At 43.1% G+C, this 21557-nt stretch overlaps 1 protein-coding gene across 3 annotated transcripts in view; it reads left to right on the top strand.

The window, feature by feature from the left end:
- LOC124181723 (calponin homology domain-containing protein DDB_G0272472-like) overlaps positions 1-21221 on the top strand; it is a 98577-nt gene extending 77356 nt beyond the window's left edge. The window contains exons 1-5 of one of the 3 annotated variants that reach the window (XM_046568552.1): positions 7419-7446; positions 8674-8735; positions 9987-10110; positions 13458-13626; positions 14531-21221. In XM_046568552.1, coding sequence (XP_046424508.1) covers positions 10080-10110; positions 13458-13626; positions 14531-19553 — 5223 coding nt within the window. In that variant the 5' untranslated portion in view covers positions 7419-7446; positions 8674-8735; positions 9987-10079 and the 3' untranslated portion in view covers positions 19554-21221. Of the gene's footprint in view, positions 1-7418; positions 7447-8673; positions 8736-9986; positions 10111-13457; positions 13627-14530 lie in introns of those variants that run through there. The other 2 variants (XM_046568551.1, XM_046568550.1) reach the window with 2 other exon arrangements.
- Positions 21222-21557: the final 336 nt, after the last annotated feature.

Genomic DNA, 21557 nt, shown 5'->3' with positions numbered 1-21557 from the left:
GGCATCGATTCAGAAGCATTAAACTCAGAAATTACATTCGATGGTATCGTCCGGACCGCGCACCCACAGCATCATAGGAACCTGCATGAAATTGGTTCCTTCGGCAAGTCCGGCGCACGGACGGATGTTGGTGCATCCAAAATTGACGGTCCGAATTTGGACGTTTCACAGATTGAGAAACTGCACGTAAACGATGCTGTCAGCAAGTACGGCTCATCAAATAATGTCGGCATCCAGAAAACCAGCGGTCAGAATCTTAACGCTCAACGGTCCACGAACATACAAATGAACCGAATCATCGGCAAGACTGGCACTCCGATCCATGCTATCTCATCCAAAATAGACGGTCAGAATACTGACACACAACAATCAGACAAGCTGCAGACGAACGGTGCTGTAGCTAACCCTGGCACCCCGATGGACGTTGGCTCATACACATCTAACGGTCAAAACGGTGAGACTCAGCAATTTGAGAAGCTACAGGTGAATGGCGCCGTAGGAAAGACCGGCGCACCGATTGATGTTGGCTCATCCATAATCAGTGGTCAGAACGCTCACCCTCAACGGTTTAGGGACCTCCAAATGAATCGAATCATTAGCAAGCCTGGCACACCGATCGATGTTATATCATCCAAAATAGACGGTCAGAATTATGACACTCAACAATCAGATAAGCTGCAGACGAACGGTGCTGTAGCTAACTCCGGCACCCCGATGAACGTTCGCTTATACACATCTAACGGTCAGAACGGTGAGACTCAGCAATTTGAGGAGCTACAGGCGAATGGCGCTGTAGGAAAGACCGGCGCACCGATTGACGTTGGCTTATCCAAAATCAGTGGTCAGAACGCTCACCCTCAACGGCTTAGGGACCTCCAAATGAATCGAATCATTAGCAAGCCTGGCACACCGATCGATGTTATATCATCCAAAATAGACGGTCAGAATTCTGACACTCAACAATCAGACAAGCTGCAGACGAACGGTGCTGTAGCTAACTCCGGCACTCCGATGGACGTTGGCTCATACACATCTAACGGTCAGAACGGTGAGACTCAGCAATTTGAGGAACTACAGGTGAATGGCGCTGTAGGACAGACCGGTGCACCGATTGACGTTGGCTCATCCAAAATCAGTGGTCAGAACACTCACCCTCAACGGTTTAGGGACGTCCAAATGAATCGAATCAATAGCAAGCCTGGCATACCGATCGATGTTATATCATCCAAAATAGACGGTCAGAATTCTGACACTCAACAATCAGACAAGCTGCAGACGAACGGTGCTGTAGCTAACTCCGGCACCCCGATGGACGTTGGCTCATACACATCTAACGGTCAGAACGGTGAGACTCAGCAATTTGAGGAGCTACAGGCGAATGGCGCTGTAGGAAAGACCGGCGCACCGATTGACGTTGGCTTATCCAAAATCAGTGGTCAGAACGCTCACCCTCAACGGCTTAGGGACCTCCAAATGAATCGAATCATTAGCAAGCCTGGCACACCGATCGATGTTATATCATCCAAAATAGACGGTCAGAATTCTGACACTCAACAATCAGACAAGCTGCAGACGAACGGTGCTGTAGCTAACTCCGGCACCCCGATGGACGTTGGCTCATACACATCTAACGGTCAGAACGGTGAGACTCAGCAATTTGAGGAACTACAGGTGAATGGCGCTGTAGGACAGACCGGTGCACCGATTGACGTTGGCTCATCCAAAATCAGTGGTCAGAACACTCACCCTCAACGGTTTAGGGACCTCCAAACGAATCGAATCAATAGCAAGCCTGGCATACCGATCGATGTTATATCATCCAAAATAGACGGTCAGAATTCTGACACTCAACAATTAGACAAGCTGCAGACGAACGGTGCTATAGTTAAGTCCAGCGCCCCGATTGACGTTGGCTCATACATATCTAACGGTCAGAACCGTGAGACTCAGCAATTCGAGAAGCTACAGGCGAATGGCGCTGTAGGAAACACCGGCGCACTGATTGACGTTGGCTTATCCAAAATCAGTGGTCAGAACGCTCACCCTCAACGGCTTAGGGACCTCCAAATGAATCGAATCATTAGCAAACCTGGCACACCGATCGATGTTATATCATCCAAAATAGACGGTCAGAATTCTGACACTCAACAATCAGACAAGCTGCAGACGAACGGTGCTGTAGCTAACTCCGGCACCCCGATGGACGTTGGCTCATACACATCTAACGGTCAGAACGGTGAGACTCAGCAATTTGAGGAGCTACAGGCGAATGGCGCTGTAGGAAAGACCGGCGCACCGATTGACGTTGGCTTATCCAAAATCAGTGGTCAGAACGCTCACCCTCAACGGCTTAGGGACCTCCAAATGAATCGAATCATTAGCAAGCCTGGCACACCGATCGATGTTATATCATCCAAAATAGACGGTCAGAATTCTGACACTCAACAATCAGACAAGCTGCAGACGAACGGTGCTGTAGCTAACTCCGGCACCCCGATGGACGTTGGCTCATACACATCTAACGGTCAGAACGGTGAGACTCAGCAATTTGAGGAACTACAGGTGAATGGCGCTGTAGGACAGACCGGTGCACCGATTGACGTTGGCTCATCCAAAATCAGTGGTCAGAACACTCACCCTCAACGGTTTAGGGACCTCCAAATGAATCGAATCAATAGCAAGCCTGGCATACCGATCGATGTTATATCATCCAAAATAGACGGTCAGAATTCTGACACTCAACAATCAGACAAGCTGCAGACGAACGGTGCTGTAGCTAACGCCGGCACCCCGATGGACGTTGGCTCATACACATCTAACGGTCAGAACGGTGAGACTCAGCAATTTGAGGAGCTACAGGCGAATGGCGCTGTAGGAAAGACCGGCGCACCGATTGACGTTGGCTTATCCAAAATCAGTGGTCAGAACGCTCACCCTCAACGGCTTAGGGACCTCCAAATGAATCGAATCATTAGCAAGCCTGGCACACCGATCGATGTTATATCATCCAAAATAGACGGTCAGAATTCTGACACTCAACAATCAGACAAGCTGCAGACGAACGGTGCTGTAGCTAACTCCGGCACCCCGATGGACGTTGGCTCATACACATCTAACGGTCAGAACGGTGAGACTCAGCAATTTGAGGAACTACAGGTGAATGGCGCTGTAGGACAGACCGGTGCACCGATTGACGTTGGCTCATCCAAAATCAGTGGTCAGAACGCTCACCCTCAACGGCTTAGGGACCTCCAAATGAATCGAATCATTAGCAAGCCTGGCACACCGATCGATGTTATATCATCCAAAATAGACGGTCAGAATTCTGACACTCAACAATCAGACAAGCTGCAGACGAACGGTGCTGTAGCTAACTCCGGCACCCCGATGGACGTTGGCTCATACACATCTAACGGTCAGAACGGTGAGACTCAGCAATTTGAGGAGCTACAGGCGAATGGCGCTGTAGGAAAGACCGGCGCACCGATTGACGTTGGCTTATCCAAAATCAGTGGTCAGAACGCTCACCCTCAACGGCTTAGGGACCTCCAAATGAATCGAATCATTAGCAAGCCTGGCACACCGATCGATGTTATATCATCCAAAATAGACGGTCAGAATTCTGACACTCAACAATTAGACAAGCTGCAGACGAACGGTGCTATAGTTAAGTCCAGCGCCCCGATTGACGTTGGCTCATACATATCTAACGGTCAGAACCGTGAGACTCAGCAATTCGAGAAGCTACAGATCAACGGCGCTATAGGTAAGGCCGGCACATCGATTGACGTTGGGTCATCCAAAATCAGTGGTCAGAACGCTCACCCTCAACAGTTCAGGGACCTCCAAATGAATCGAGTCATGAGAAAGCCTGGCACACCGATCGATGATATCCTATCCAAAATTGACGGTCAAACTCGACGAATAGAAAAGCGGCAGATGAACGATTCTGCAGGCAAGTCCAACGCCCCGATGGACGTTGGCTCATACGTAATCAACGGTCAGAATTCTGGCACTCAACAGTTAGAGAAGCAGCAGATGAACGGTGCTGTAGGTAACTTTGGCGCACCAATAGACGTTGACTCATACAAAATCAACGGTCAGAATGCTCCTTCTGAGTGGTCTTGGAACTCGCAACGGAATAGTGGTGTAAGCAATTCTGGCTCACTGATCGACGATATTACATTCGGCGGCATTGACCAGAATGATGAAACTGTACCAGATGAGATTACTGAATCGGATCATGCTGGCCTAAACTCAGATGCATCAGGGGATGACTCAGTGTCTGATCACTTTTTACAATCTCGTGTCAGAATCCCGGACGGCCGCACTCCATCAAATATTTTACAATCTACTTCAAACACGCATTACAACTCGTGGCTTTAGATTATCATGATTCGTGTCAATCTTGGTGAGAAAACCATTTTAGTATCATCACCCTTTACTCTGGTTCATACCTGTTTTCTATCGGTCATATCAATGTTATCATTTTTGACTGCTTGGATTAAGGAAGGTTTATCATATACAGCACCAATAGCCAAATCTTGAAAATTCGCCTGTGGTTACGACTGGTTAATTAATTTGTCGGGTTATTGTACATGTATTTTCTTGAATTCGACAATCGAAATTTTTACATACTTATGTATCTGAATTCGTTTGAAATAAACTTTATTTTTCTTTCCTACATCACTACGGCTATACACGTTTGGCGTACATGCCATCCTATTTCAGTTAATCCTGCATACTGATCAGAAGCCTCTAATCGCATTTACAAATTTCCAACACCTCTCATGCCTTTTTCTATGCATCATCCTGCATAATTTAAGTGGATGGAAAACCTAATTTGGTTTGTGCACAATGTTATCTATCTTTTATGCCCTCTTTTCCCATATTAATATTCATAAATGACAACAATTTAATGTAGAGCAGACCTCATGTGAAGTCGGCTGGTGATTTCATTGTCTCCTTGGAAAATGTATTGTCATACATGAGTGCAGGTTAATATCTGAGCAAACGCACAGTGCTTGGACCATGCTAGTTTACTATAGTATGGAAATGCCTGCAACAAATTGTCCGGTCGTTGCCGGATAGTGGCGCGGGCTGTGCAGAGAAAGATATCACGAATGTAGTATGTTATCCCTTTCACACACTACGCAGTCTGTTAAAAATTGAAGGCTGATAGCACGGAAGAGAGTATACATCACTCTGTGATTCGGCACTGCATTTTTGGTAGGCTTGTATACCGCATGCAAATTCCAGTTAGAAAAGGAAGATAAGTTACGCAAAACGGCATTGACCTAGCGCGATCATAGGATAGTACTCCAACACAGTGTACAGGTTCCAAAAATTTCGTCACAATCAACGTGACGACACTTCCGAAAGAATTTGGTCCTATCACCGATCTTCATCTGTACTGCAACGCGGTTCGACAGTGAGAGAGCAGTTGACGAAATCAATAACGTTCAATTTGCTCAAGTCTTCTCAGGGTAATACAGTAATCGAGGCTGGCCTTAGAAAATAATCCGCGATTACGTGTTATGAAAAAACTTAGAGTATGTGTCGAACGTGTTGTAGAAAAGTTCAACCTAATTTGTACCAAGGTACCTTTATGCGCGACGATCGACTATTTAGCAACATTGAAGCCGATTTTCTCAAAAAACCTTCTTTCTAACGTTACCCGGTATTCTAACACACCCATAAAACACTGTTCTTGTCTCGAAGGCGAGAGTGTAATAAGTTTTGATCAGTATCAGTTAGATTAACAAAATAAAATGAGTATAATTTGCTTTACACCGAATGAAGTTGGTTGAATTTGTGATTTCTTGCCAATTGGAAGTGATTACGACAATTCGCCGCTAAAGAAAAAAAAAATAAGGAGCGGTGCAACTTCCACTCGTACCTCCTGACGTTTAACTTTTCCTAAGTTAGGTCCCCATCCGAAGCGCGTCTTAAGAAGCTTCGCTTCAAAAAAGTCCTTTCAAACTTAAGAAAGGTATTTCACAGTGTTTCGTGAAACTGAAAAATGAAACGAGCCATCGTTCACACCAATACGAATCTGCACCCACAACTGTAATAAGTGGACAACGTGGGCAGTTAAATACACGCGCATGTGCGTAATTCATACGTTTGTGGATATATTACAGTGAACTGTGCACCGTGGTCTCCTCGTTATGACGTTACGACTAGACTGCGGGAAAACATTTGTATACTGGTATGCTCCTTCATTATACCTCTTTCACTCACATCCGTATTGGCACGGTCGCGATGAGCGGTGATATAACCCAGCTGTACATCAGAGCTGTGTGAATCCCGTGACATTTAGGTACTTGATATCTTCCACCCATACAGCATACCGTCGTGGCGTTGACCATTCCTTCTCTTTTATGATGTAGTCGCTTTTTCGGACCGGAGTTCTCGTTGACCCCGGTCCTCGGTAGCGAAGAGTATGAAAAATAAGTGTTTGAAGGATGATCAGTGTCGGCATTTTCTATCACGCACCGTGCTCGAAAAGTTTGTTCCATCCTTTGGTGCAGATAATTTGTTTGAACAAGCGCTTTGGCACGAACGGGCGCCCGTTCGTTCTCAAGTCAGTTATCGTAGGTAAATAATTGAATAAATAAGCGTGTAGGTATGTATATGGGTTAACGGCATCGTAAAGAAAAGTTCACTACTCGATGGCTGTAAGGCTGGCTGGTTCGAAGGAGATCCTTGCACTCCCAGTAATTGATACTGATCGCCACGCCGATCCGATTGCCGGATCGTGTCTCGCTCGCTTAAGATATTCCTGCACGAGGAATTAAGTATCGGCGAATCATCTCCAAGCCTAGTTTATAGATCCAACAACATGTTCGTTAATCACCCAGCTACTAATCGGCGAGATGTTTCGAAATTTCATATGCTTGTGTACGTGGATGATTGTGTGCGACGTGTATATATCTCCTAAAGCTTAACAACTTGAGAAAACGAGCACTCGGACTCTTCGGAATTGCTTCAAGCCACTCGAACCCAGCCCCCGAGGCAAACGTTATGTACAATACGGGGTCAAAGTATAAATCAAACTTAATCGGTGTAAGAGGATAACTCTCTTCACCAGATTCCTACTAAAGCTGCTGTGCAATGACGCGTTTCATCCAACCTCCGTATATCTCTTACGTCTAGAATATGCAGTTGTTACAAGATATTCTCTAAGTAGTTCGTGATACAGACCTACTCTCGTTTACATTAATATTTATTCATCAATGCGCCCGGGATACAGGTGCAACGAATTGAGGTCACCCTGTCTCCTACACAGTGGTTGATGGTTGCATAGTTTTCTGCTCGGATCATTATTCAGCCTCAAGTCTTTCGAGTCATCGGAGGATTTCGTAAGGCTGTTACCAGAATAACCTTGGCAGGAGTTTGCGAGGACATCTAAGGCCCAGTGAACTTCTTCGAGAGCAATTAACGGTACGACGGTAAAATGTAGACAGGCAAAATTTTTAACAATAGAAAAAAAAAAAAAAAAAAAAGCGTGGTAAGAATGTAACGGCCTCGTCAGCGTGGAATTTCTTTATAGAAATTGAAAAAATTTTATGTTCAAATCTTGGTTGCCCTCTGGCTACGCGCGTTTGTCTCGTAAACTGCGTTTTAGGATCTTGAAAGCGTTTGTTTGTCAACGATTAGTGAGCTAGCGCGGCTTGCGGGCTGGTACTTGAAAATATTGCGTACTTTCTTCTTTTCATGATTACGTACACTTCAAATTGCTGTTTCGGACGGAGTTTTACAGTCGACATTTTCTGAAAACGGAGTATAAGATCCTTCATTCAACCTTTAGCGGCTATATCATAGGCTGGAAATTTTGTTTGGGGTCTAGCATTTCACAGGTCGGAAGAATTTCTGACGTATGACTGAAACGTCCGTTTCTTTTGAAAATACGCATGTGAAGATTTAGTCACAAGTTATGCTAATAATTTACCTCGCTAGTAAAGTGTTCGATACCGATCAATAAATGAGATTGACTGTCAGGGTTGGACTGATCAGGTTAATAGGATGCTTTTACTGCAAGAAAGTGCTGGAGGGTGTCTAGAGGAGTGTAGCATGGGGTTTCACATGCCGTTAGACATATTATCTATTTGTATACTAGCAACAGCTGACGAGTTCGATTAGCAACATTTTTGTTCATTAGTGCACCCAGGAATTGAGTGAAATGATCAAGCAGATCCGTTTCTGCAGTTTATTATACAAAAATGATTGATTCAGTTTTTTACTATTTTATTTTTATTCTGGATGCGCCGTGCTTGCATCGCGGTTGGTACGGATAAATATAAAGGCGCAGGAAACATGACGAAAATCACCTGGTCTGTCAGAACTGAGAAATAATTAACACCTGGGACGTCTGTCGAGTTAGATAAGCACGGTGAAAGTTATATTAGCTTCTCTAGCTTCGGTAAGAATAATGTGCATGTAATAATTCTGTATGACATTCTTGGCTGAATATGTATCTTGTACATACTCGTCTACTGCTCGCGAAATCATCTATAATATACAAATGTGTAGATCAGACATTGCGATGCGTCAGATCGATATACATATATTATTTACGAGTTCATCACTTGAACGGTTGTTATAATTACGAATCGATCAAAGCTTTTCACCAGAAACTTAAACCGGTGAATTTTTTTTCATCTGTTTCAGTTATCGTGTGGCTCATAAATTTCCAGCATGGCTTCAGATTGTGCAGCGGAGGTGAACCCGGGGTGAGTGAAAGTTTCAGTATATGTGGTAATTGAATCAGGGTATAGTTGATTGACGCAATTAAGATTCCAATGCCGAATCCCAACAAGGCACAAGACGTATGCACGTACGTATATACACGCGACTGCATAGTCACGCCTTTTGCAAATTGACGTGTTTACAAAAGTAGATGCCACCCGCAACTGGAAATACCCGCATACCGTCCATGGCTAAAGTGAAAGTGAATTTTAATTTTTTTATTTCTCTTTTATTGCTTAGAAGTATCTAGCTGCTGCCGTATAAAAGATCACAATTTTGTCATTCAGCCAAATTGGCCAAGGCAATATCAAGTTACGTACTGCAGCGTTGTGCAAGTTATGCAGTATTAAAGGTATATCACGCTACTCTTTAAAAGTATCGAGATACGGGCGTGTGCACGGCAATTTATGTGACACGAATACAGTGCGGATCACTTACAGAAATTTGACGAAAAATAAAATAACTTTATATACGTTCATTGTTACAACTGGTATTTTTCGTGTAGACACTTACAGTTACATAAATATGCTGTACGCAATGATAATTATAATACTATACATAATTGTACAGAAATTTCTGCCAAGCCCTTGACAAGTTTTAAATTGACCTCCGCGGTATAAATTTAATTGATGAAAAAAAAAGCATTCTTAATGCCAATTTTATTCACGTAGTTCACGACAGTATAGAAACCTTTTTTTAACGACCGAAGATAATAATCCATTAAACACTGCTGTAAGCGTACAAACATGAAATAGAAAATTACGTTTTATTTATCCAATTGCGCAAATATATAATATAATATATTTATTCGATGTGTAAATATAATTGTTAATAAACGATGAAACAAGATAAATTATAAACAGCTATATCTAATATACAATGTAATTGCAATTCTACGAAACGGTGACAAATCAATCACGGAACATGGAGCAACGGTATTGTCGGTGGATAAAAGAGCAGTTTTGGCAATTAAATTCGGCGAATTCTGTCGGTATGGAGAACCGCAATCATATGCCGCCTATAGATATTAATTCTCAAAGAAATTACTCAGCGGAATCTATCGGATGTCATGTCCAAATAGTTAGGTCAACAAAGGTGCTGACGGTCTGCCGTAAACAATACCTTGAATACTGGTCTTCCTCGTTACTCGAATCAGTTGAGAGAATAATCGTTCAGCTCGAGGGTGAAAATTTCTAATTTGTCATGCTCACAAGGATAACTATATCTCATTCCAGTATTTGGACTTCGACAATTTGCCGGAGACGAACTTTTCCTGTGTGGGCAAAGTCATCGGCGGATACTACGCTGACGTGGAAACTGGCTGCCAGATGTTCCACGTCTGTACCATTGGACAGAAAGGTAAATTACCGACAAAAATGCTGTTTGCCATTCAACTACATACCTTGCGAAACGTTTTCCTCGCTAATTATACGCATCAAGGTGGAACTCTTTCTATCAATTCGCAAGCTTTGCAAGCAAAACCTACAACTCTAACTCGATCTGATGGTTACATTGACTGTAAAAATGTATCGGGGTGCTGCACTCTCGGAATTTTTTTCTCCCTCAATCGTTAGCTCGTGTTTCAAACGTGTAACTTCCTAATTTTTCAATACCACGAGTATGCCGTTTTCTGCACTGTGGCTAAAAGTTTCACCGACGTGTGGGATGCTCGGAAGAAAAAGTTTTGACAGTGCAGAGCTATTTCATGATTGCCCGCTTGGTTACTCGCATTGAATTCTAACAATCATCAATCCATTTGGCAATGGTCATATTCAAATTCCATGTTAATTCCACCGCCGCCATAGAACGTGATCCAGTGATATTTACTCCCGTAAGAAAGAATCGTTACATCTTTTGTGATTCAGGTTTCGGTCATTATTATGATATCTAATGCATTTAATTAAAGCCGTATTGAAACCGGGTTCAATAATGGTTTACAATTAATCGAGATTGTTCCCTATATTCGTTTGTAATAGCATACTTACCTACAGCCCGTTTCTCGACGTGGCTGATCGGGCGTTTTATTTTTCATATCAATTTTTCCCTTGTTTTTAACGCTACGCAAAACTCGGGCACAACCAGTGAACCGAAACGCATGGCCCAGCAAACTTGTATTGAAAGCGTATAGAAATACGTAGCAAACAGGTCTTACAGACTTTTTCCTACATAGCAACGGTTTTGACATGTCAAAATTGCGTCACCAATTCACGATTCGTTGGTGTACTAAATTCCGATAAATATAAGGGATCAATCGATGTAGAACAGTAGTCACAAATATACTTATGGGTAAAATGTAGAGAGAAAAAACAAACGACACCATAGCACGGAGTATTAAGCGATGGCAATATATATTACGTACACACTTTGTCGAAGTTATTTTCCAAGCATAGGTCAGTAACATTTGTCGCTAATGCCTACGACCATGACATTCCGAGTATGATCAAGCGAGGAAGAATGTGCTTACTGATTAGCATCAAATGCCGATTAACTTGTTAGCTTTTTTTCCGCACGATTCTTCTCTACTTATTCATTGTCACCACAACGCGCCGCAACGGTGATCAGTCGTCAAATAAAAAATCGGCATTTCGGGTGAATTAAACATTAGCGTTACATCTATGGTTGAAGTGTATAATTAAGAATCGCTCGAATGTCAAGAGGCTCGTATCCGTACCGAGACTATACGCTGAAATGTACGAACGCCTTGAACAACGTAACGGTTACGTAAGACGTGCGCACCATATTGCACCGCCTGTCGCTAGTCTTACATTTCACACACGTAGCTGCACTCCGTGCTTCGGTGGCGTCTGTGCATGGTCTGCACAGACTGCTTATTCTAGATTTGTGCGTTATAGCCACACGTGGCATCTAGTCACCGAGTTCATGCACGACCAATCTGCCAGATTTGGTCCACGAGATTTTGACCGATCTGCATCTTGTCAAGATTTATTTGTACTGGAATAAACGGTTTCCGCCTCTACAAGCAAGAAGAATAGCTGAGATTAGTTTTGCGACAGTACACCTAATACCTACTAAAATGGACACGGTTGTTCCGAACGCTTCAATGCACACGATCTTTTCATTGCTGTGCAGGCCATATTGCATTGATTAGATTTCGTTATTCAATCATATCGTAATCATTAGTTATGTTTATCGCGAATCTTCTATCACAAATACTTTATTCAGTTCTATACGGAATACTGTCACAGAGCAATGGATTCAACGGTTCATTAATGACGGCATTCGATTTTTTAAATAATTCAAGGGATTTAGACGGTTACTCAAACACCTATTGATGTTGAATGGGAAATTCGCGTAATTTCAATTATATTATGAAAACTCAGCGTACGAATATCTTCGCGTGAGTGCAAACGAAACATTTTTCCAGGCTCAGTATTTCTTGCCCAATCTACGAGTCAAGTTCTTTTCCCTTTCGTCCACTGATCCGTTGGCTTAGAGAACAAGTACCAAACTTGTAAAAATGGCGGAGTGATCGGTGCAAGGCTGATAAATAAATCGCCGAAAGAGAAACAGTGTACGAGTGGGAGATAGATGGTACAGGGTTTCACGCGACTTTTGTTCCTTACGGTACTACAGTTGACCAACGTTTAAGAACGGTCGATTCAATCGGCGACATTAATCAATCACACGAGGCGTGACTGTGAGGAAAAACGTGGGTACGTCTCGCTCCGTATAATACCGTAAAAAATTCTTCAGGGGTCTACGGCCCCTTCATCCTCACATTTCAATTTGCCGGTACGTCTTCATTTTCACTCCACGAATTCCTCGGATTATCAAGGAGCAAACTTCTGATCTACACATTCCATAGAAGAAAATAAAAATACCGCACAATAATTTGGCGCCCGGTGACGTTTATTTCATTTTGTATAAATTTATTTTATCGATACTGGTTTCCTGAATAATATCATATATTATACGGTTGAATTCATTTTCAGATGAAAAAAAAGAGAGAAAATAACAAACTGTACGATATCTATCGGTAGATCCGTCGAGAGATAGGAGATGCTTGTGTAGTTTCGAGAGTGTTTTTTCAGGCAAGTGATGAAAGGTTTGGAAACTCATCTCACTAATACACGAAAAGAAATTTCTAACGATTTTTGTATAGGTTTCAAAACTGCTAGTCGGTAAGGCTTGATCGATACTATTGGCGAAACTCGAGTATATGAATAATTGGCATCGCGTTCATCAGTGCCATAAGATCGTATGAATAGTACCATATTCACATTGTACTAAACCATACCTACATTGTATTTTTTTCACCGAGTGATTCCTGGCTCGTGCATCGGCGCGCAGTTGAAAAGCACGGCTTTCATTCTAACATCGCATGAGATTCGCTACACATTCCTCATACTATGTAGGTACTAGGTACGATGGTGCCAATCATACGATCTTATAGCATTGGCGAATGCGATGCCAAATGATCATGTATTTCGTCTCTCCAATGGTATGGATCAAGCCAACTAACTAGCAGTTTTGAAGTCGACGCAAGAATTGTCAGAATTTTCTCTCCGTGTAAGCAAATAAAAAAAAAAAAAAAAATCACTACACGCATTTGGCGGCACGAATCCTCATTGGTTGAAGACTGTTACCATAAAGCTAATTAATCCTACCGCTGCTTCATCAGTTATAAAGAAGATTTTCAACGTCCCTGTGTGAGCCCCTAATTAACGGTCGATTCTCACCGTAAGATTTGGTTTCAGACGAGATAATGGACATCAAGTTCTTGTGCCTTAATGGGACGGTGTTCGACCAGGAGACTCGAGTTTGCGAGCGAGTCGACGAGGTCGACTGCAGCAAGAGCGAGCGCTTCTACAACCTGAACCTTGAGCTCTATGGAAATAATGCCGTCACTCTGAGGTGAGTCAACCTTTCTTTTTGTCCCAACTCTCATTCTTTCCCCCAGTGATGTACGGTGTATAAACACGAAATGGGCGGATGCAGTGTCGGTTCGACCGTCAAATCGTTCAAGTATCAATTCGTATCCCTCTTGTTATCCACCACGAACAATTATCGATTCGTGTTCAAGTAGCACGCGATGTGTTACATCCAAGTACCGCCATGTAAACTGGTAGCTCAAGATTATGTCCATTTGGTTTTGAGGCGGTACAGGAATCTCGCCCGAAGTGAAATTGAACTCGCTTATACAGCCGAAGCACGTTCTTGTATCTAACGACAAGTGACACATCACTTTGAAGCGATCCATCCGCGATGCTCTTCGGTTAATTAACTCGTCGATTTGCTGTGATGTCCGTACGAACTTAAGCGAACGGTTATTGAATTGAGTACAATTACAATGAAACGCAACTTTTGGTTCTGCCCGCTGTGTTGTTTGTCGGCTTATTCTTATGCCATCAATAGGCCTATTGTATCCTGCGTTATAGGCACTTGACGAGGCATTAAATTCTCAACACCTTTCATGTGATTGATACGATGGGTGGGGCAACACGGTTCAATAGACGCGCTAAACACGGTTTCGATCTATCACGAGTCCTCTTAATTCTTCTTTCTTCTTCTACTATTTCTTTTGCTTGTTTTTCTTTTTATATCCTTAATTCGGCAATAGCTTTCCATTATCATGCTCGAGTTAGCCTGAGAGTTATGGGAAAGCGAAGGGCGCTCCTTCAGAACGGAGTCCTGACCTAACCGAACTCGTCGACCGAGTGAAAGTACCAAAAATTTTTTTTACAGCATAATAATAATAACAACATAGATTTGTAGCCTGATTATTGCGTAACTATGTGCTCCGTTTCTCACTTTCCAGCCTCCACGGGGTATCCGACGACGAAGGCGAGGCCACGGAATCCATTGACGATAATCAACTCCAGACGACGATTCATCCGTCGACCAGCTCAACGACTACGACCACTCAGCGACCTACCATTCCTCCAGCGACTACACCATCGACTCTGTATCGCCAGCAGAACACCGTATATCCATCGCACTACCAAACTCCGACCGTGTACTCAACCTCGCAAACCAGCCAATCCAAATCACTGTACGACGACAAGAATTCCGGCTACAACCGTCATCAGTACATTTCGCACAACGGCGAACAGGCCAATAATCAGGCAACGTCCTTCCAACTCTTTAGTAATCATGGTATCGGTTCGAGTACCAATCCTCCTCAGGTGCATCAGGCGAGGTATGGAACGACGTCGGCACCTCAGATAATCCACAACAGTCCGTCTACTGTGGCACCTCTGTTCCACGGGATTTCTTCGACGATTCAAACATTGCTTAACAGCAACGCCAATAACCCGTCGTACATAAATCCGATATTCCATAACCACGGCGCGGTAAGTACTACCGAGCATTTCACGATCCATAGCAACAACCCGAGAGAAACCCAAGAGTATCACGATGATGGGGAACGAACGGAGGACCGCAGGCCGCTGGAGGCCATACAATCAACGAATCAAGGAAAGGTTAGCAAGCTCACTATATCGCCTGTACCCACGGATGATGATTCGCCTGAATCGGACGAGAATTCGACTTCAAAGATATCACTGGATTTTCATCCTGCGCCGACTAGCACCGAGCAAACGGCAAGGTCTTTCTACCCAACACCGAGATCTTCCCCTAAGCCAGATTCTGACTCGACTCAAATCACTCGGCACATTCACTTGTCGCCATCTGCAGCGATTCCGCAATTGAGACCTCAGCAAATAACGATCAATTTACCACCGCCGGACATCCAACGAATCGTCCAAAATCCCTCGCCCCTTCTTCCTTCGCAGTCACGAGTCATTGTAACTGCGAAGGCCAGCGTCAGCGACGAGTCTGGACGTCCGTTGAATACCTCGGAACTGGTTACGCTCCCTCTGACAACTATACCGGCTAGCTATGACGACTACAAGGAAGGTGACGAGTCCTTCGACCCGTTTTACAGGGATGTGCCCAAGATTAGGCAGTCACGAAGCGCCCGGCTAGCAAGGAGTTCACTGGAGGCGGCAGGGAAGGTGAGGTCTTTGAATCGGCGTAGGCAGGCGATTGTTCGGTTGAAGAGGGAAGTTTTGCAGGACCAAAGTGACTACGAAGAAGATGATGAACTGGCTCGTGATTATGAGTATCCCGTGATTGATGACTCCCGTGAATATGGTGGCAATCATCCGTTACATACCGATTCTGAGGAGATCATGGACATAGCAACGATTAAGGCTAACTTTAAAAAGTTTAAAGCACTTTTATTAGGATATCGGGCATCAGCAGAAACATCAGCTGAGAAAAAGACCTCGAAGGAGCGCCCGAGTGATGTAAAGTCCAAGTCACCCAATGATGGTAAGAAAGATTCTGCCTTCCATAATATTGATGAAAAATCTGAAACGATCGGTAACAAGGAAACGAATGTACAAAGTGAGCCAGAAGAAATTAAAGCAAATGAGAATCTCAAGGATTCAGATAACAACGATAACGTGAACTACGACTTGATGCCTGTTGAGAAAACTGCAGATATAGAAGGAAAAGGTCATACCGAGATATCTCTCTCAGTCCCGAAAGAAATGAAAGCAGAGGAGCAGAATGATACAGACTCATTGTTGGGTACGCAAAAAGAAGATGATCAGCCAGATGTCGAACTATATTGCAAATCTGCATTTAGTAAAGAAAACAAAAAATGTGTTAACGAGTCTGCGATGAGCAAAAATGATTCTGAAAAGAAAAATAATTTGGAAATAATCGAAACTGCAGTCGATGCTGGAAAGACAAAGACTGAGGAAGCGGTAAAATCTGGAAACGCGACAACCTCTGCAGTCTCAATAATAAAAAATGCGTCCGGACCTAAGTCTCCTACTACGATCGGTTCTGACGTCGACGAATATATTCATCCTGACATTAAAGAGGAAACGAAGGTGTCAGACCTTGACGAACACGTCATTAAATCTGAATCTGTTCCAACACCTACGGAATCTAACGTCAAAGACATGGACTCCAAAGAATATGAGACCCTAAAATCTGAAGTGAACACGGAAGAGCTGGATGTGCAGAAACTTGTTGAAGATACCGAAAAGTTATCTTCCTCTCGCCATGAAGGAATTGTGCCGGATGCAATGCTTCGCGACGGAGATTTGCGAAATTCGGATGCGGCAATCATCAATAGTGATGCGGTCTCACACGTTGCTCCGGAAACAAAGTCCGTACCTTACTCTAACGAGACAAGAATTGAGGAAAAGGAAATAACGAGTTTCGAGAAATCTGAACCCAAGCCTGAGCTCAAGACTGATCAATCGCACATTGAGGCAGTACCACAAAAATTAATGGATATGTCCACAAATGAACAAGAATACCCTAAAAATTACAGTAAGACGTCGCAAGTACCATCCGATGTTAGGGTACCAGAAGCTGAAGTATCAAAGGTCGAGAAAGATCGTGAGGGTGAATCTGTTGACTCCAAAGGCAAAGAAGATCTTAAATCTGATGACGATTTCACCGCAAAGGAATCTCATCTCAGTAAAAACCACACAACTCAATTCGAACAATCCGAAGCAACCCCCAACGAGAATCAAGAGATTGAAAATAGCAAGTCAGTGGTGGCTGAGAATGTGAAACCGCAAGACTCAGCTGTAGAACAAAGTATTCCCCATAGCAAGGAGTACGAAGTCGAGGGTCAATTAACTGATGACGTGATCGATAAAGAGCTTAATTCTTCAGTTGTAAAAGTAGAATCTGCAGCAGAAATGAGAGATTCCCCAACCGACGAACAGTCCGTGAAAGCATCAAACTCCGAGGAAGTGAAGGCATCAAACTTATCAAAGTTGAATCCGCAAGACTCAAAAGCAATTAAAGATGGCTTCTCAGACTTAAAATCAGAGAAGCCAAAGACTTCCACCTCAAATTCTCCGAAATCGGAGAACGAGACGTCGACCATCGATGACATGCGAGATAAACCAGCATCACGGTCATCGAAAGAAGTCGACTCTGAAGAAGAACCAGATAACAACTACTCCAAAAACATCATGAATGAAAGTGAAAATGAAAAAAAACTCGATGCTCAGAATGAAGAAATGCATGAGAAAACCTCAAAAGAAAGTACCACTGAAATAAAGGAATCGGAAACGACCCAGTCATCGGACTCTAGGGAGAAAACAGAAGATGAATGGATTGCTAGCAGGGACACTAATGATTACCCATCATCAGATACGAGCGGGGTTCATCGTTCTGCGGAAAAGTCATCGGAGTCACCGAACCAGATACCATGTGACGAGTCGGACTGCGAAAAGGCTACGTCATCACAGAAGGCAAGCTACGAGGACTCAAGGGGCGAGACGGGGGAGTACGACGACTATACCTCTGACGAGTACAACTCTAGGTCTAGAGATTCGGAACCTTATAAAATGAGTAGCGAATACATTGGATCCCAAGAGCCGACGTCCAGGGACAGCTACTCGGATTATAACTCTGAGGAATATTCCACTTCGAATGAGGATGATGGGCCAGTCAGTGGCGAAGCGTACTCGATCGAAGATTCCAAGCCGACGGTATCGAGTGAAGATTACAGCACGGAGGGGGTCTTGAAGTTCACTGACGAGATACCCCATCTCAAGAAAAAACACTTGAAGCAGAAGATCGAGGAAGCGTCGAGCACCGCGGTCGGCTCCGAGGATTACGTTGACGACAATTACGAGCCTGAACACTACATCGAAAATTCGGCAGAAAACAATGAGTCCTCTTTCGACACTACCGAGGAAAAGGAACCCAAAGCCGTATCCGAGTCCTCCAGCGAATATGGACTAAACGACGAGGCTTCGGATAGTCGTCTCCCAACTACCTCGACTACCACTACTACTACGACCACGACGACCACCACGACTAGACCCGTTCCTCCAAGTCTCTTCAGGCCGCTTACTGCGAGGAAAAATTATAAGTACATTCCTCCAACGACTACTCCTAACCCGGTGGTAATCAAGCACAGATTTGGGCTTGTGAATCCGCGACCTGCGAAACCCATCAAGAGCTACAATCAACTTGCTCCAAGGCCTGTGATCAGGAAGAACCCACTGCTCTCGAGAAGAACATTCGGTACTGAAAGCACGACACAAAAGTCAACCAGCTTGGTGCGGCGAATCGACGACTTTGAAGACTCGTCTGAGATTATCTGGACGTCTACTGAGTACATTGACGAGGATGAAAGACCTCGAGAGAACAAACTAACTCGATCAGCAAACGACGTCTCTTTCAACGATACAATCGAAGCTTCATCTAACGACAAAGGGCAAGAGGGAACAACTGTTGGCCAGAAAGCCCCTGTCGCAGAGTCTGTCACCCGAAGCAATAACGAGGCAAGTACGAATCCATCCGTTGGCATTGAGACGACCCTTGGTATCAACGCGGCGATCTTCTCGACTCCTTATCCGTTGCTGAAAGCAACGGAGAGCTCAAATTCAGCGGTGCAAGAGAGCGAGGATAGCGAAACTGACGGCGCTAAGTTGGTGCAAATAGACGAGCCAAGAACGGAGACGGTGAAAGTTATTGACGACGAATCATCGACGAGTTCGAATGTGAAGACCGAAACAACGACGGAAGAGAAGGGGTCGAAAATTCATACGAACCATCGGGATGAAGGATCGAAAGTTACTCAAGTTGCCTTCAGCTGCATCGATCGAGAACCGTATCGCTTTTACGGAGATCCGAGAGACTGCCGACTGTTTCATTACTGCTCCCCAGGATTCACTTCCAGGCAAATGCTAGACTTCCGGTTTGTCTGCGAGAATACGACCATGTTCGACGAGGAGACTCAGAGCTGTCGAGAGGACGTTGTCAACCCAAAATGTGCCAATAGAAAATGGTGAACAAGGCTGAGATTTTCCGTCACTCGACGCGTTATACGGGATTCTTGCAAGACACACACGTAGAACGATTTTTTTTTTCAGAACAATAAACGTTGATAGATGAAAGAATTAATTTTCTTCAAAGTGATTTATTGCTATGAAACTGAACTTCCGGTAGTTGGATAACATCGTTGATGTTATAAAAAAATCCTCAAGATAAAATCGTTCCACAGATTATTGTTTTCAATTGTTACGGTAGCGCTTTCGCATGGCCTGAGTTTGACCAAATGTAATGAAACGAAAACTTCCAAGCGTTCAACGGAAGGACCTACTATTTTAGTATTTAACATTGCAATTCGACTTTACCGTCCGAGATTGATTTTGGTGATTCGTGAATCCTCCAGATTATTAGCATATTTATATAAGATTTAGAAAACTATTCTTAAGTAATTGCCATAACAGTTTTTGTTGTTTTTTTTTCTCTAAATCTCAACGTCTGGATTCACACTTATTAAAATTAATGCATCGTTTCGATTCCCAGAAATTTTTGAGGAGGATAACATTCATTTGCGTTCCTTCGACTGTTAATATTTTTTTTCGGAATCGAAATTCGGAAAGAAGTGTTTTATTTGCAAGGAAGCTCTCTCGTATATACTATGACAGATTTATAGACTATATAATAATTATAATAAGCTCGGTTTCGTCGCAACGCAAAGGTTTCCAACAGATTCTCCCTAGCATGGTTTCATCATTCCAATGGTTATACACTATAATTATAAGGAATGTTCGGTAACAAATATCGAATACTAGTAGATAGATTTGTAATACGAAATTATAATTTCCCGTGATCATTTCATCGAGGTATGTATAAAAGTGTCTATGTATGTAAATGATCGGTGTACGAATAACGATATAAAAGTTGTACAATGTATGTATACGATTAAACAAAATACAATAACCTACGACGTAACTGTATTGGAACGTAGGATAATTAGGCAAAAGTAGATAATTGAATATCGTTAAAAAGTCGCTCCTATATATGTATTGCTCAAACTTACGGTCAACTAAAACGCACTTAGGCAAGTTGTACAGAGATTTTCTATTCACTAACAAGCATGTATGATTATGATATTTTAATGCCTAAATGAATTGGGTTAATCTAAGGTTTCCCTCGTATTTAGTGAAACACTGCGGTCACCGCGTCCCGCAGTCCAGCATACACGAATAAGCCACGTTATGCACATGAGAAAAATACTCGTATTCCTGTAAATAGATTTTAAGTTATATAATACGTGCCTCGCGTCGTCCGCATATCTTTCTATGGTTACTTTGTATTTTGGCGGTAAATAGATATAAATTACTTTTACGCTGGCGAATAGATATAAATATTCAATTACATAATATAGTGTATGATATTTCTTCTAAGTTTGATTGAAATTTGTATTAATTATAAGTTGGATGCGACTTCACCCCGTCGGCCAACCCGAATCTGTTTCAAACCACGTTGCGACAAGATTAGCAAGTTTGGTTTATTATATACAATAAACTTTAAAGCGTGTTGATCTGATCGCAGTTAAAGATTATTTCAAACTACGAGACGCCATGTGTAACCAGATCAGTAGGTACAAGAGATTATACGACGAGGAGACCCTCTGTATTTTTTAAGGAATTATATCACGTTAATAGCAACAAAACGTTGCCCTCATAATTCAATTACTTCTTCCATACGGTCCCTCTTCCTATACTTCCTGTGCATTCCCTTGTCCTTGACTAAACCTATCAAGTTATAATTTTGGGATCGCTTTGTCTTCCCGAATTCTCAAGAACGCTGAGATTGATCGTGTAATACATCGTATGTTCTTGCCAACTTAGAATAACCTCACCATCTGAAACGCTTTGAGTCGACCAGGGATCGAGATAAGACTATTTTCAGAAGATCGACTGATATTTGCGTAGAGGCCGCTACTCATACGGCGTCGTAAAAGACTCACAATCAAGTACATCTGGAACAAAGAGTTTCGAAAA

The sequence above is a fragment of the Neodiprion fabricii genome, chromosome 4, assembly GCF_021155785.1.
Source record: "Neodiprion fabricii isolate iyNeoFabr1 chromosome 4, iyNeoFabr1.1, whole genome shotgun sequence".
NCBI classification, from domain to species: Eukaryota; Metazoa; Arthropoda; class Insecta; order Hymenoptera; family Diprionidae; genus Neodiprion; species Neodiprion fabricii.
This window is presented reverse-complemented; position numbering and strand designations above follow the sequence as displayed.